Source organism: Schistocerca nitens, chromosome 3 (genome assembly GCF_023898315.1).
Source record: "Schistocerca nitens isolate TAMUIC-IGC-003100 chromosome 3, iqSchNite1.1, whole genome shotgun sequence".
Taxonomy (NCBI): domain Eukaryota; kingdom Metazoa; phylum Arthropoda; class Insecta; order Orthoptera; family Acrididae; genus Schistocerca; species Schistocerca nitens.
Genome location: NC_064616.1, coordinates 70,250,976 through 70,267,246, shown reverse-complemented (window position 1 = coordinate 70,267,246; position 16,271 = coordinate 70,250,976). Strand labels below are relative to the sequence as shown.

General features: G+C 45.7%; 1 protein-coding gene across 1 annotated transcript in view; it reads right to left on the bottom strand.

Moving 5' to 3' along the window:
* Positions 1–16,271, bottom strand: part of LOC126248030 (histidine ammonia-lyase-like) — a 276,752-nt gene that overhangs the window by 205,542 nt on the left and 54,939 nt on the right. The window contains exons 2-3 of the mRNA XM_049948632.1: positions 8,230–8,406; positions 8,083–8,149 (exon numbers count right to left, since the gene is read on the bottom strand). Of these exons, the coding sequence (XP_049804589.1) occupies positions 8,083–8,149; positions 8,230–8,406 (244 nt within the window). The remainder of the gene's footprint in view (positions 1–8,082; positions 8,150–8,229; positions 8,407–16,271) is intronic.

Below are 16,271 nucleotides of genomic sequence, written 5' to 3'. Positions count from 1 at the left end.
ACCGAAAAGCAACCTCCATATCAGCGTCGTTACACCAAAAACTGTTATCATATAATAATCACAGTTTTTTGAAAAAATAATTTCATTATTCTCGTGTCGCTATCTGCTTTAATTCATTCCGTTGTCGTTCCGTTTTGTATACAACGTCACCGGACGAAATATAAGGGGTTATCAAAAAGTATCCTTCCGAAGGCTGTACAGTCCAGCATCGGTATGTCAATCTGGCAAAATCGTTGTGAGCATTGCGGCAATCATCCCACTGACACACTAGGTTGAAGATATCGATTTGGTAAAACACCGTGTCCTGCTGCGTGAAGAAGTCCGTAACTGCCTGCTGCACATCCTCGTCCGGCAGGAGTCGTCTGTACTTCGAGGCATTTTTAAGGGACCAAAGCGGTGAAAATCGCGTGGGGAGAGATCAGGGCTATATGGTGGGCGTTCGAGTTGGGCGGATCTTCTGCGTTACGACATTTGCGATATGGGGATGTGCGTTATCGTGAGGTAGCAGCACCCCTTGGCGCACAATTTCACAACGGTGATTCTCGCTTCTCGCACACATGCTGCCCCATACACATTCTTCATTCTCCGACAGATGTCTACCGGTATTTGTCATTCGGCAACCGAGAAAAGAATAACAGCTTGTCAACCTGTTTGGACTCATTCGACAATTACGTCACAGTAGTTCACCTACCGCATTTACGGCACGCACGTCGGAAAGACACGAACGCCACACTAATACTTGCTTACATGTCGGTGCTTATATTCCCGCATTGGACTCACGCTACGTTGCATATATTACGCAGTAGCAACGCACTGAAACGAAAACAATTTGATCTCCCCTTATAATAGTCAACCCTCTTGAAAGAAAGGAGCTCATTGGTCGCTTTGGAGCGCCGTATATCAAGTGGAACTGGTAGTAGGCGGTCATGTGATCCTCCACCGCTGACGTAAGCCACAGCAATGAAGTGAGGTGTGTGAGCCAGTCGGTTGTTTAAAATCAGTGCAGTAAGATGGGTCGACGTGGAGATGGGGCAGAATTTCAGGAAGGAGCTCTCTTGTTTGAACGTGTCCATAACCATGCCACGATTGAAGTTGTCCGATGTGTTGGTGTGGCCGAAGTGGCCGTGCGGTTAAAGGCGCTGCAGTCTGGAACCGCAAGACCGCTACGGTCGCAGGTTCGAATCCTGCCTCGGGCATGGATGTTTGTGATGTCCTTAGGTTAGTTAGGTTTAACTAGTTCTAAGTTCTAGGGGACTAATGACCTCAGCAGTTGAGTCCCATAGTGCTCAGAGCCATTTTTTTGTGTTGGTGTATCAGCACAGATTGTCCAAAGTGTATGCAAGGAATGGTCCGCAACTCGTAACAATGTGCCACTGAATAAAAACAGTGGCTCTAGAAAGGTCCTAACCGAGAGTTTCAGTCTTGTAATAATAATCTGTTTCAACTCGACAGGCCTTGCTGGCGTCAGTGAACGCAAGTCCATCTCAGGCAGATTCCGAGGGGCCATTACGAAGGGAACTGTATTCAATGTATATTTTTAGTTGGGTACTTAGCAAAATGCCATCACTCACAACCGACAACACACAAGAATACACGCCTTCGCGTGCCAGTCAACACAGCAACTGGAAAACAGCTGAATGTAGACATGTAGTGTGGTACGACGAATCGCTTATTTGGCTTCTCTCAAATGATGCAAGGCGTCGATGGCACCGATGACCCAATAAGGCGTTCAGTTCGCTGCGTTTGAAGATTGTGCTTCAGGCCCGAGCTGATGGTTTGAGGCAGTTTTTCGTATCACGATTTGAGGCCAGACATTCAGTTTACCTCGAGTGAGCCATTGTCGTTGGGCAAGTATTGTCCTTTCTGCCACACCTTCACGAAGACTGTGCTGTGGACCTCCTGTCTTCCAAGTTGACAAGAGTCGTGTTTGCTCGGCTGCACCCATTCGTTCCTGGCTGCACGCATTCGTTCCTGCGTTGGCAGATACGCCGCCATCATATCGCACCTAGACTGGCACGCCTAGTAATCACTCTGTCTTAATCCCACATTATGACCCCTGCCCTTCTCGAGGTTGAATGCCTCCTGTTGGCGTTGCGGGCACATGGCGCAGTAAGGAAGGAATGTAAGCGGAAGAGATACGAATGGGCAGTAATTATAGCGAAGATAGGGGCGGAAATCTGATATAAGCGGTTTTGACAAAGAGCGCATTGTTAAAGCCATGCAGATGGAAACTAGAATCTCTGAAACGGCGAATCTGGTCACCTGTTGACGAACTACTGTCGTGAGCACCTACGGAAAATGGTTGGAGGATGGTGAAATAACGAGTAGGCCGTATGGTATTGGACGACCAAGTCTCATTACAAAACGTAGACGTCGAAGGATCCCCCACTGAGTAATCTAGGATAGGCAGAGATCTGTGGCAGATCTGACGACAGAGTAGTGCTGGAGCAGGCACAAGTGTTTCGGAGCACGCCTTTCAGAGGCCATTGTTGAAATGGAGCTCCAACGACCACTTGTTCTTGTGTTGAATCAACATCGCCAGTTATGATTGCAGTGGGCACAAAATCTTGAGTTTTCACCGTGGATCAATAGAAACGTGTCGCTTGTCTAATGAATCGCATTTCTTGCTATAACAGATCGATGTTTGGGTCCTTACACGCCGTCATCCAGGCGAATGGCTGTACAAAACACGCAGGCCGGTGAGGGCAGAATAATGCTACAGGGTACATTGAGTTGGTCTTCCACTGGATCTGTGGTGGTAATCGAAGGCATCTTGAATGCAGTGAACTACGTGAACATTATTGCGTCGCTTCGTGCTTGAAGTCTCCCCATACGACTATGACATCTTCGGGCAGGATTGCAGGGTCAGAATCGCGCTACGGTGGTTTTAGGGGCCTTATAGTGAACTCACGTTGATGTGTTGGCCAGAAAATGTGCCTGATCTGTGCCTACTGGGACACATATCGGGCGCCAGCTACGTGCCCGTAAACCACTATCCCGTCATTTTCGGGAATTGCTTGGCCTGTGCCTAGACAACTGGTGCCTCATACTTCTGGAATCCTGTCACGGACTTGTAGAATCCGTGACAAGCAGAATCTCTGTTGTACTGTGACTGAAAAGTGGAACAACACGATGTTAAACAGGAGGTCATAATGTTTTGGCTGATCAGCGTATCTGGGATAATGTGAAACAGAGGATGAAACGCAGAAATCAACATTCTCGGAATTTGGTAGTTCTATGTGATCTAATTATTAATAAAGAAACTTGTAGACTACCTTTGAGGCCGTTTATCAAGTCCAGAGACGGTGTTGTGTAGTATTAGTGTGATGTCTCCCTGGGGCGTAAGGTTGTACAGTAGTCGTATGGCAACTATCAGCCGACCCCTCACAGGGGGAATGAAATAAACGTTAAAACGGCAAGACGCAATCAATATCTTCACTGCACGATAACAGTGGTGATGTTATTGATGACAGTGTCACTAAAGCAGAGTTACTAAACACGGTTTTCCGAAATTCCTTCACAAAAGAAAACGAAGTAAATATTACAGAATTCGAATCAAGAACAACTGCTAACATGAGTAATTTAAGAAGCAGATATCCTCGATGTAGCGAAACAGCTGAAAAGTCACAGCAATACCCAAGAACTGAAAAGTTGAGTTACAGACCCATATCGCTAACGTTGATTTGTAGTACGATTTTGGATCATAAACTGCGCTCGAGAATTATCAATTACCTCGAAGAAAACGATTTATTAACAAACAGCTGACACGGATTGAGAAAGTATCCTTCTTGTGAAACCGAAGTAGCTCTTTATTCTCACGAAGTAATGAGCGCTATCGACAGGGGACGTCAAATTTATTCCACATTTTTAGATTTTCAGAAGGTATGGGCTTAGTAATCACAAACTCCTTTTTTAAACATAAGAACATTCACCGGTATACTTGGGAAGGCAGGGGAACCAGATCTGTCATTGACTATATAATAGCCGGCCGAAGTGGCCGTGCGGTTCTAGGCGCTGCAGTCTGGAACCGCGAGACCGCTACGGTCGCAAAAAAATGGTTCAAATGGCTCTGAGCACTATGGGACTCAACTGCTGAGGTCATTAGTCCCCTAGAACTTAGAACTAGTTAAACCTAACTAACCTAAGGACATCACAAACATCCATGCCCGAGGCAGGATTCGAACCTGCGACCGTAGCGGTCTTGCGGTTCCAGACTGCAGCGCCTTTAACCGCACGGCCACTTCGGCCGGCGCTACGGTCGCAGATTCGAATCCTGCCTCGGGCATGGATGTGTGTGATGTCCTTAGGTTAGTTAGGTTTAACTAGTTCTAAGTTCTAGGGGACTAATGACCTCAGAAGTTGAGTCCCATAGTGCTCAGAGCCATTTGACTATATAATAACAGATCAGGAATTCAGCAAGGCTGTGAGGGACACACGTGTATTCAGGGGATTATTTGATGACACTGATCACTATTTAATCTGCAGTGAAATTGGTATTGTGAGGCCGAAAGTGCAGGAGGTCAGGTCCATGTGTAGGAGGATAAGAGTGGAGAAACTTCAGGATAAGGAAATCAGACACAGGTACATAACAGTGATCTCAGAAAGGTACCAGTTAGTTGAATGTAGTCAATTGCAGTCACTGGAAAAGGAATGGACAAGGTACAGGGACACAGTACTAGAAGTGGCCAAAGAATGTCTTGGAACAGTAGTGTGTAAAGGTAGGATGAAGTATACAGCTTGGTGGAATGACACAGTCAAGGCAGCCTGTAAAAGGAAAAAGAAGGCATATCAAAAATGGCTACAGACTAGAACTCAGGTAGACAGAGAAAGTTATGTTGAAGAAAGAAACAAAGCCAAACAGATAATTACAGCATCCAAGAAGAAATCTTGCGAAGACTTTGGAAACAGGTTGGAGACCTTGGTCAAGCTGCTGGAAAACCATTTTGGAGTGTTATTAGCAGTCTTCGAAAGGGAGGTAAGAAGGAAATGACAAGTATTTTGGACAGGTCAGGAAAACTGCTGGTGAATCCTGTTGATGCCTTGGGCAGATGGAGGGAATATTTTGAAGAGTTGCTCAATGTAGGTGAAAATACGATCAGTAATGTTTCAGATTTCGATCTACAATGGGACAGGAATGATGATGGAAATAGGATCACATTGGAGGAAGTGGAGAAAATGGTCAATAGATTGCAGTGCAATAAAGCGGCTGGGGTGGATGAAATTAAGTCGGAACTCATCAAATACAGTGGAATGTCAGGTCTTATATGGCTACACAGGATAATTGAAATGGCGTGGGAGTCGGGACAGGTTCCATCAGACTGGACGAAAGCAGTAATCACACCAATCTGTAAACATGGAAACAGAAAAGATTGTAACAACTACAGAGGTATCTCTTTGATCAGCGTTATGGGTAAAATCTTCTCAGGTATTGTTGAAAGGAAAGTGCGAGTATTAGTTGAGGACAAATTGGATGAAAATCAGTATGGGCTTAGGCTTCTTAGAGGTTGAAACTTCCTGGCAGATTAAAACTGTGTGCCCGACCGAGACTCGAACTCGTTGTCAGGACCAGATCTTTAGCCTACGGCAAATAATGGAGAAGTGTTACGAGTGGAATAGGGAATTGTATCTATGTTTTATAGATCTAGAAAAGGCAAATGACCGGGTTCCTAGGAGGAAGTTATTATCTGTTCTACGTGATTATGGAACAGGAGGCAAACTTTTGCAAGCAATTAAAGGTCTTTACATAGATAGTCAGGCAGCAGTTAGAGTTGATGGTAAACTGAGTCCATGGTTCAGAGTAGTTTCAGGGGTAAGACAAGGCTGCAACCTGTCTCCACTGTTGTTCATATTATTTATGGATCATATGTTGAAAACAATAGACTGGCTGGGTGAGATTAAGATAGGTGAACACAAAATAAGCAGTCTCGCATATGCGGATGACTTAGTTGTGATGGCAGATTCTATTGAAAGTTTGCAAAGTAATATTTCAGAGCTAGAACAGAAATGTAAGGACTATGATATGAAGATTAGCATCTCCAAAACAAAAGTAATGTCAGTTGGAAAGAGATATAAACGGATTGAGTGCCAAATAGGAGGAACAAAGTTAGAACAGGTGGACAGTTTCAAGTACTTAGGATGCATATTCTCACAGGATGGCAACATAGTGAAAGAACTGGAAGCGAGGTGTAGCAAAGCTAATGCAGTGAGCGCTCAGCTACGATCTACTCTCTTCTGCAAGATGGAAGTCAGTACCAAGACTGTGCACCGTTCAATCTTTCGACCAACTTTGTTGTATGGGAGCGAAAGCTGGGTGGATTCAGGTTACCTTATTCATAAGGTTGAGGTTACGGATATGAAAGTAGCTAGGATGATTGCAGGTACTAGTAGATGGGAACAATGGAAGGAGGGTGTGCACAATGAGGAAATCAAAGAAAAACTGGGAATGAACTCTATAGATGTAACAGTCAGGGCGAACAGGCTTAGATGGTGGGGTCATGTTACACGCATGGGAGAAGCAAGGTTACCCAAGAGACTCATGGGTTCAGCAGTAGAGGGTAGGAGGAGTCGGGGTAGACCAAGGAGAAGGTACCTGGATTCGGTTAAGAATGATGTGGAAGTAATAGGCTTAACATCAGCCGGCCGAAGTGGCCGTGCGGTTAAAGGCGCTGCAGTCTGGAACCGCAAGACCGCTACGGTCGCAGGTTCGAATCCTGCCTCGGGCATGGATGTTTGTGATGTCCTTAGGTTAGTTAGGTTTAACTAGTTCTAAGTTCTAGGGGACTAATGACCTCAGCAGTTGAGTCCCATAGTGCTCAGAGCCATTTTGAGCTTAAGATCAGAAGAGGCACCAATGTTAGCACTGAATAGGGGATCATGGAGGAATTTTGTAAGGGGGACTATGCTCCAGACTGAACTCTGAAAGGCATAATCAGTCTTAAATGATGATGATGATGATCATGATGATGATGAGAAGGATTTTGACATCGTTCTTCGCAAGCGACTTCTAATCAAATTGCGTGCCTACGGCGTATCGTCTCATTTTTTTATTGGATTCTTGATTTCCAGTCAGAAATGTCACAGTTCGTAGTAACTGACGGATAGTCGTCGAGTAAAACACAAGTAATCTCTGGCATTCCCCAAGGAACTGTTATGGGCCCTCTGTTTTTCCTGATCTACATAAACGGTTTAGGGACAATCCGAGCAGCCCTTTTAGACTGTTTGCAGATGATGCTGTTATTTGCCGTCTTGTAAAGACGAAATGCAAAATGATTTAAACAAGATATCTGTATGGTCCAAAAAGTGGCAATTGACTCTAAATAACGAAAAGTGTGATACTAAAAGGAATTGCTAAATTCGGTTACACGATAAATCACAGAAATCTAAAGGCTGTAAACTCTACTAAATACTTGGGGATTACAATTACGAATAACTTAAACTGGAACGATCACATAGATAATGTTGTGGGGAATGCAAACGAAAGACTGCTATTTATTGGCAAACACTTAGAAAATGTAACAGGTCTACTAAATAGACTGCTTACACAACTCTTGTCCGCCCTGTTCTGGCGTATTGCTGTGCGGTGTGAGATCCGCATCAGATAGGACTGACAGAGTATATCGAGGAAAGTTCAGAGAAGGGCAGCTCGTTTTGTATTATCGTGAAATAGGGGAGAAAGTACCACCGATACACGAATTGGAGTGGCAGTCATTAGAACAACAGCGTTTTCCGCTGGGTCAGGACCTTCTGATGAAATTTCAATCACCAACTTTCTCCTCAGAGTGTGAAAATGTTTTATTGGCGCCCTTCTACATAGGTAGAAATGATGATCGAGATAAAATAAGAGAAATTGGAGGTCACACGGGAAGGTGTTCGTTTTTCACGCACGCTGTTCGAGAGTTGTACGGTAGAGAAGTAGCTCGAACGTGGTTCGATGAACCCTCTGCTAGGCACTTAAATACGAATTGCAGAGTAATCGTGTGGATTTAGATGAAAAAATTAAACAGACAGGGTAAAAACATACATTGGGGAGAGATGTCGGATATCATTTACGACGATATAATATAGTGAGAGTTTGAAGGATACATGGGCTCCAGTATGTGCTTCAGGTTGTCTGGAATGATGGATCCGCTCCGCAGGTCCGACCTCATCACTGAAAGAGAACAAGTCGTGTGTGGGCATTGCCGGTAAAGTGGGCGCGTGCGTGTGAGAGCGCGGCGCAGGTTGACGTACCGACGATGACGAAGTCGTTGTCGTCGAGCACGTCTGCGATGGCGTCCTCCATGTGCAGCAGCACGCCCCCGCGCATCTTGCGCACCTCCTCCACGTCGTTGTCATCGCTGCTGCCCTTGTTCAGCTTGCGGTAGCGCATCAGCGCCTCCGAGCCGAGCCAGTGCACGTTCTCGGAGCCTGCAACACGTTCGCATGTCACAGACGAAACAGTGCCTGTAACTAGGTCTGTGATAAGATATCGATAATGGATAGCAGTAGTGCTATGCAATTGGTGCAGTGGATAGCGTTTTCAGTTAACGTGTAGGAGGACGACGGTTCGCTTGTGGGATGTGGATTTTTTTTTCTGCTAAAGGTAGTCTGCGAGGTACGGTCTAGCGATTACTGTGGGTCTTCTACAAAACATCTACAGTTACGTATTACGAACACGGAAATGGAAATACAATCGTTTTCGTTGGTCAGCTTTTAAAGAAATCTTTTGCATGTGGTGGACGCGAATTGTTTCGCACAACTGCGTCTACTAGATTCCAAACTCGTTTTGTGTGTAATCCTTCCCCAATGGTCCCATCGATTAATACCGACAATTATTCTTGTCACGTTCGCGTCCATTACAATCCGTTAGGGCCTTCCTCACCAGTAGGTCTAGCGACTTACTTAGCAAATAATTTCGATGGGACCACTGGGGGGAGGGTACACAGAAAACAGGTTTGGAATCTAGTAGAAGCAGTGGCGCGAAACAGTTTGCGTCCACGACGTGCTAAAGACTTCTTTAAAAGCCGACCAATAAAAACGATTGTACTTCCATTTCTGTGTTCGTAATATGTAACTCCAAATGTTTTGTAGAAGGCCCACTGTAATCGCTGTATGACGATTAAGACGCTAGATAGCGTACCACGCAGACTACTTTTAGCAAACAAAGACAAACACGCCTCGACTTAGTATCGAACCCTCGACCTTCTGCATGCCAACCAAAAACACTATCCAGTGCACAAACTGCGCAGCACTGTTTTTCTTCTGACGGAGGTAGTTACCAAACTCGTGATTACAGTGCCGCCAGACTGCCTATCTTTAACGTCCATTTATTGCCCGAAATATGTGCAGGACGAAATTTTGTGAGAGAAACTTTTGTATTGCCAGTATGTGAGGAATCGCGCTGCGAAGTTCGAGTGCGCGATTTTTTTTCACGTTGTATATCGGTAATATGTCTTCCCTATGTATATCGATATCAAAACGGCAATATCGAGTGCCGATTTTTTATTTTATACTGTATTTTTTTTTCAAAAATTTAGGTAAATATTTGAAGTTGTTCTTTTGAAATTGTAGTAGAACATAATTTTACTTTCACTGTGTGAAGGAACCTTATTATTTTTAGAGTTTTCGTGACGTCCAGTCCTTCTCTTTGATTATGTGAAGCAAGTATACGTGGCACTAAACAAGTAGTCTGATTGGATTGGGAGCGGCGGGGGGGGGGGGGGGGGGGGGGTATAGAACACCAGCTGCTTTAAAAAAAAACGCGGAGACGTCTGAGGGGAAATGCTGACGTAATCGTCGCTTGGAGCTACCAACAGAAACTGCAACGTCTAGCTTCATCACGTAATTTTGACACTACAGCTGCTAGTTCGCTGGCGTTGACAGAAACGAAAAAACTGAGAAGTCGACATGAAGTGTTCCGGACAAATCCGGTATGTGACGAAACCGAACAACGGGCCCATCGGGCACGTGTTATTGTGCTACTTGCATGCAGTTACCATTGTTAGCAAAGGGGTTGTCGCCAAGCGTTTTCCTTTGAATTCTTGCTTTAAGGGAGATTGGTAGTCTGTTAGCTTGTTGATGTACAAAAAATGGTTCAAATGGCTCTGAGCACTATGGGACTCAACTTCTGAGGTCATTAGTCCCCTAGAACTTAGAACTAGTTAAACCTAACTAACCTACGGACATCACAAACATCCACGCCCGAGGCAGGATTCGAACCTGCGACCGTAGCGGTCTTGCGGTTCCAGACTGCAGCGCCTTTAACCGCACGGCTGTTGATGTACAGAATATCTAACAATGAATCAATACTTAAATATAAAGCTCTAAAACCGGCAGTGTATTTACAATGTGAATCCGATATGTTTATAGGTCGGTTGGTTCAAATGGCTCTGAGCACTATGGGACTTAACATCTGAGGTCATCAGTCCCCTAGAACTGAGAACTACTTAAACCTAACTAACCTAAGGACATGACACACATCCATGCCCGAGGCAGGATTCGAACCCGCGACCGTAGCGGTCGCGCGGTTCCAGACTGTAGCGCCTAGAACCGCTCGGCCACACCGGACGGCTAGGTCGGTTGGTCGATATTTTTTCCGTCGATATATCGGTACCTTTATTTGATATATCAATGCCGATAATGTTATTCTTTTAAATACCGATATCTCGAATTACCGATGTTTTTAAAAATATTAACAGTCCTACCTGGAAGCACATGTACAGCTCCTCATCGGTAGCGAATATCTCAGCAACATTCTATTACAATACTAAGGATGAACAAAATCAACGACCAGGTAGGCCCGCATCTAACGTGCCGAGAAGACACAGAGTGCCGAGGGACTTGATTCATTGCTGAGGTCAGTTGGAGGGTGATTAAGTCCCTGGTCGGAAAAGCTGTATACACTATCTGATCAAAAGTATCCGGACACCTACACTGCCGGAAAAAAATGCATCAGAATCAAGGATCGTGTTTAATGGCACTAGTGTATAACATGTGCGTACTGAAGTGTTAGCGATTTATTTGTCACAGTCATCGGCGATCAGATAGCACTCAGGAGACCAATCTGTGCACACTCTGTTTTGACTTTGCAGGCAGTAATTGCGCTGAGTTTAGAGGTGAACAGTGTTAGCAACATTCATTCTAGGATGCAACCGTGCCCCGACGACGAGTATGTACTCCAACTGAACAGTTTCAGGCATTTGAACAGTGTCTCATTGTGGGCCTGCGGGAAGCTGGATGGACGTATCGATGTATTGCTGCACTTGTTGGGCGCAGTGCATCGGTGGTGTACGCCTGCTTTCAGCAGTGGTCGGTGGAACATTCCCACACTTGTATACCAGCTACTGGAGGTCCACATAGTAGAGACACACATCAACACCGATGCGTTGTGCAAGCAGCAGTGCCCGACCAAACGTCATCCAGTGACGAAATCGGGGCACATGTTACACCTGATGTGTAATCAGGGACCATTCGTAGCCATCTGCGTGTTTCGGGATTGAGATCAAATGTGCCTCTGGCCAGGATAACAGTGACACTACAATACCGCCAGGCATGACTACTCTGGTGTCACAAAAGAGTTGACCGGAGAGAGAAATCGGTTCTGTTGTCTTCAGTGATGAGAGTAGGTTTTACCCGTAGATGAGTGATGGACATATACATGTATGATGTAAACCTAGTGAGTTGCCCATTCCAGAGTGCCTCTGCCCACGACAACACACAGGTCCCATCCCAGGCTTCATGGTGTGGTGGGCCATCAGTTATAGCCGCAGTTACGTTTGGTATTTTTTCTGGGTAAAGTAACCAGTACCCACCACATTGGACACGCTATTACCCCCATGCTACTGCCAGTTATTCGACAGAAAGAGCATGGGCTTTTTGATGATGATAATGCACGTCTATAAACGTCTGCTGCGACGAACGTGCTCTTCATGGTGCACAAAAACTCCACAGGCCAGCAAGATCGCTAGATCAACTCACCAACTGAACATGAATGGGACATGATCAATTGGAAACTTATCCGTTCTACAGGGACAACAAAAAAACTGCCGCATTGCAACGAAATGCGCAGTATGATTGGGACAATTTGTCTCAGGATGCCATTCGGAACTATTATGATCTGTGTACACACTCAAAAGCCGAAGAAAGTGGTCCACCTGCCTAAATCGTGTATGGCCCCCGCGAGCACGCAGAAGTGCCGCAACACGACATGGCATGGACTCGACTAATGTCTGAAGTACTGCTGGAGGGAACTGGCACCGTGAATGCTGCAGTGCTATCCACATATCCGTAAGAGTACGAGAGGGTAGAGACCTCTTCTGAACAGCACGTTGCAAGGCATCCCAGACATGCTCAATAATGTTCTTGTCTGGGGAGTTCAGTGACCAGCGAAAGCGTTTAAACTCAGAAGAGTGTTCCTGGAGCCACTTTGTAGCAATTCAGCACGTGTGGGGTGTCACATTGTCCTGCTGGAATTGCCCATATCAGTCCAACTGCACACGCCCCACATCATTACAGGGCCTCCACCAGCTTGAAGAGTCCCTGCTGACATGCAGGGTCCATGGATCCATGAGGTTGTCTCCATATCCGTACTCGACCATCCGTTCGATACCATTTGAAACGAGACTCGTCCGTCCAGCAACTTGTTTCCAGTCACCAACAGTCCAACGTCGGTGTTGACGGGCCAAGGCGAGGCGTAAAGCTTTGTGTTGTGCAGCCATCAAGGGTACACCAACGGTCCTTCGGCTCTGAAAGCCCATATCGATGATGTTTCGTTGAAAGGTTCGCACGCTGACACTTGTTGATATCCCAGCATTGAAATCTGCAGCAATTTGCGGAAGGGTTGCACTTCTGTCACGTTGAACGATTCCCTTCATTTGTCTTTGGTCCCGTTCTGGCAGGATCTTTTTCTGATCGCAGCGATGTTGAGAATTTGATGTTTTATTGGGTTCCTGATATTCAGAGTACACTCGTGAAATGGTAGTACGAGAAAATTCTCACTTCATCGGTGCCTCGGAGATGCTGTGCCTCATCGCTCGTGCGCCGACTGTAACACCACGTTCAAACCCACTTAAATCTTAATAACCTGCCATTGTAGCAGCAGTAACCGATCTAACAACTGCGCTAGACGCTTGTTGTCCTACATAGGCGTTGCTGACGCGGCGCCGTAGTCTGCCTGTTTACATGTCTCTGTATTTGAATACGTATGCCTATACCAGTTTCTTTGGCGCTTCAGTGTATTTGGCTCAAATGGCTCTGAGCACTATGGGACTCAACTGCTGAGGTCATTAGTCCCCTAGAACTTAGAACTAGTTAAACCTAACTAACCTAAGGACATCACAAACATCCATGCCCGAGGCAGGATTCGAACCTGCGACCGTAGTGGTCTTGCGGCTCCAGACTGCAGCGCCCTTAACCGCACGGCCACTTCGGCCGGCTCAGTGTATTTGAGTGACGTCCTACAGAACAGACACCACTCGTGATGACGCTGCTGATGCGCACATTTATATGAGAACGGAGGGGATGGGTGTTAATTCGCGACTTCCAGCCGCACAGGGCATTGTGATAATGCAATGGCGAAAGTTGAAAATATGCGCCGGACCGGGACTCGAGTCCGGAATTAACGCATTTCGTGAGGGGTCACCCGTTTTGTCGGACATATCCGACGTGTCGAGGACCCGTCCCACTCTTATAGAAAGGTATATATTCGAGTGGTGTCTGTTCATCCCGGACAGGTCCGACAAAACTGAAATCACTCAAATAGATACATTTCTGTAACAGCGCGACGGTTCCTTGACGTTTGTTTGAGGGTAGATGCATTAATATCGTCCGAAATCCTATGGGAATCAACTATTCGCGAGAAGGGAGTTAACGGACGAGGAACGCTGCATTGCAGCGTGCAACGATTTGGATATTCGAATCGTTCATTGACCGTGTCCGGATGGCTGGGAATACATAGGATTGGGGGGGGGGGGGGAGGGAGAGGTCAAGTCAGCCGCTCATGAGAAGCGGTAAATCAGAGTTCGAGTCCCGGTCCGGCACAAATTTTCAACTTTCCACCACAGTGCCCTGAGCGATTGAATGTCACCAATTCCCACCCACCCCTTCCTCTTTTTTCCACATTTTTTACTTTTATGATCACTTGCATGCGAGAGTACACCCACCTCCTTTTACACTGTTGATTCCGCCTCTCACGACATCTAACGGTGAATTCCGCGTTACATAGAGGTGGCCGGGTACCTGTGATCAGATAGTTTATAGCTTGTCACTGTTCAGGATGTGGTGTCACCGCCAGACACCACACTTGCTAGGTGGTAGCCTTTAAATCGGCCGCGGTCCGGTAGTATACGTCGGACCCACGTGTCGCCACTGTCAGTGATTGCAGACCGAGCGCCGCCACACGGCAGGTCTAGAGAGACTTCCTAGGACTCGCCCCAGTTGTACAGCCGGCTTTGCTAGCGATGGTTCACTGACAAATTACGCTCTCATTTGCCGAGACGATAGTTAGCATAGCCTTCAGCTACGTCATTTGCTACGACCTAGCAAGGCGCCATTATCATTTGCTATTTATCTTGTGATGCATGTACGGTCAAGAGCGATGTTCACCAATTATGGATTAAAGTTAAGTATTCCAGAAGCTACGTACCTTTTTTAGTAGTCTCATTTCCGTATCCTGTTCCAGACCTCACGCCAGCCTGCGTGAGCTAAACGTGTGCCTTTCGGCTTCCTCCAAACCCCGTGGATTGGCTCCTGCCAATCCACATCACAGGAAGCACAGGAATCGGGGCAAGTCGGATGGCCTTTGGTCGGTATGGCTTGTTTCTGTCCATTACTATTATTTATTTTATGGACTTCATTGGAACACTCCAGTGAAAAATACAAAGTTGTAAACAAGTTGTTACACAGGGATACAATTTGGCTCAACAATAACTTAATATGGTATTTAGGTAATATAATTATTAGAGTCTATTCTTATATGAAAGGTGTTTTGCTCTTCTGTCTGTCCAATATTTCTTCATTCTATCAGATATTTTCTTTCTTTCGTTACTAAATTTAGCTAGGAAACAATATAGCGCTCTGTAGCGATATAGCATCGAAGTCTGCATGTTGAATGCAATGCTTACGCTTTCAGCATACCCGCGAAAGCTGCCATGTTATAGGGGAGAGGACCAACATGTGGACACACCACAGATATTGAAGACCTGCAACTAATATATGATGCTAAAGAGAGACACACCTTCTGGTCAGCTAGATGGCAACGCGGTTTCAACCCAGATCTGTGCTTTGTTAGTAGAGACTACAAGGGTAAAGGTTACCCATCAAGCAGGAAAGCACTAACTAACTTCCCACACGGCCAGCATAGACCTGTCATTGTCCACATTGGAATACAAGTCCCTCCTATAAAATCAACCCCAAAACTAAGATGGAATTTTGAAAAGGCTGATTGGGAGTCAGACGCAAAACGTGCCGGTGCCACTATGAACAACTATGAACGATTTAGTAAAGCTCTTATTGCATCAGCTAAGAAAACTATACCACGCGGTTTCAGGAAAGAATATACACCTGCCTGGAATGAAACAACTGAACGCCTCTACAACGAGTTCAAAGAATCGGGAGACAGGGAAGTGGCAGAGGAACTTATCGAGTCACTTGACAGCGCCCGAAGAGAAAAGTGGAAAAAAACCGTGGAAGGTATAGACTTTAGAAAGTCCAGTCGAAAATCGTGGGCCCTACTCAGGAAACTAGGATCTGGTGCATACAATCCCTGTGAAAGAGCAAAAGCCACTCCCAATGCAATTGCAGGCCGTATAGCCAATATGTCCAGGGCACCTCTTGACAAAGAAACCGCCAGAAACATTAACAAACTAATTAAAACACGGTGGAGACAAGCTACTGAAAGATCACATCCTGCAGCACCTTTCACAGTGGAAGAACTGAAAACGGCTATCTCGAACATCAAAACTAGGAAGGCAGCTGGGCCAGATGAGTTATACCCAGAATTTATTAAGTATAGTGGGAAAAATGTTATCAACTGGCTCGTGAACTTCTACAATAACGTCCTTGAAGAAGGCCGAGTGCCTAAGATATTCAAAAGATCTAAAGTATTGCCAATATTAAAACCTGGGAAAACACCAGACAAACCTGAACACTTTAGACCAATCTCTCTCCTGAGCACCTGCTTCAGACTCTTGGAGAGACTCTTGTATAATCGTATTGGGACGACTTTAAATGAAAGAATCCCCATCGAGCAGGCTGGTTTTCGACCACAACGTAATTGTTGCGACCAAGTACTGGCT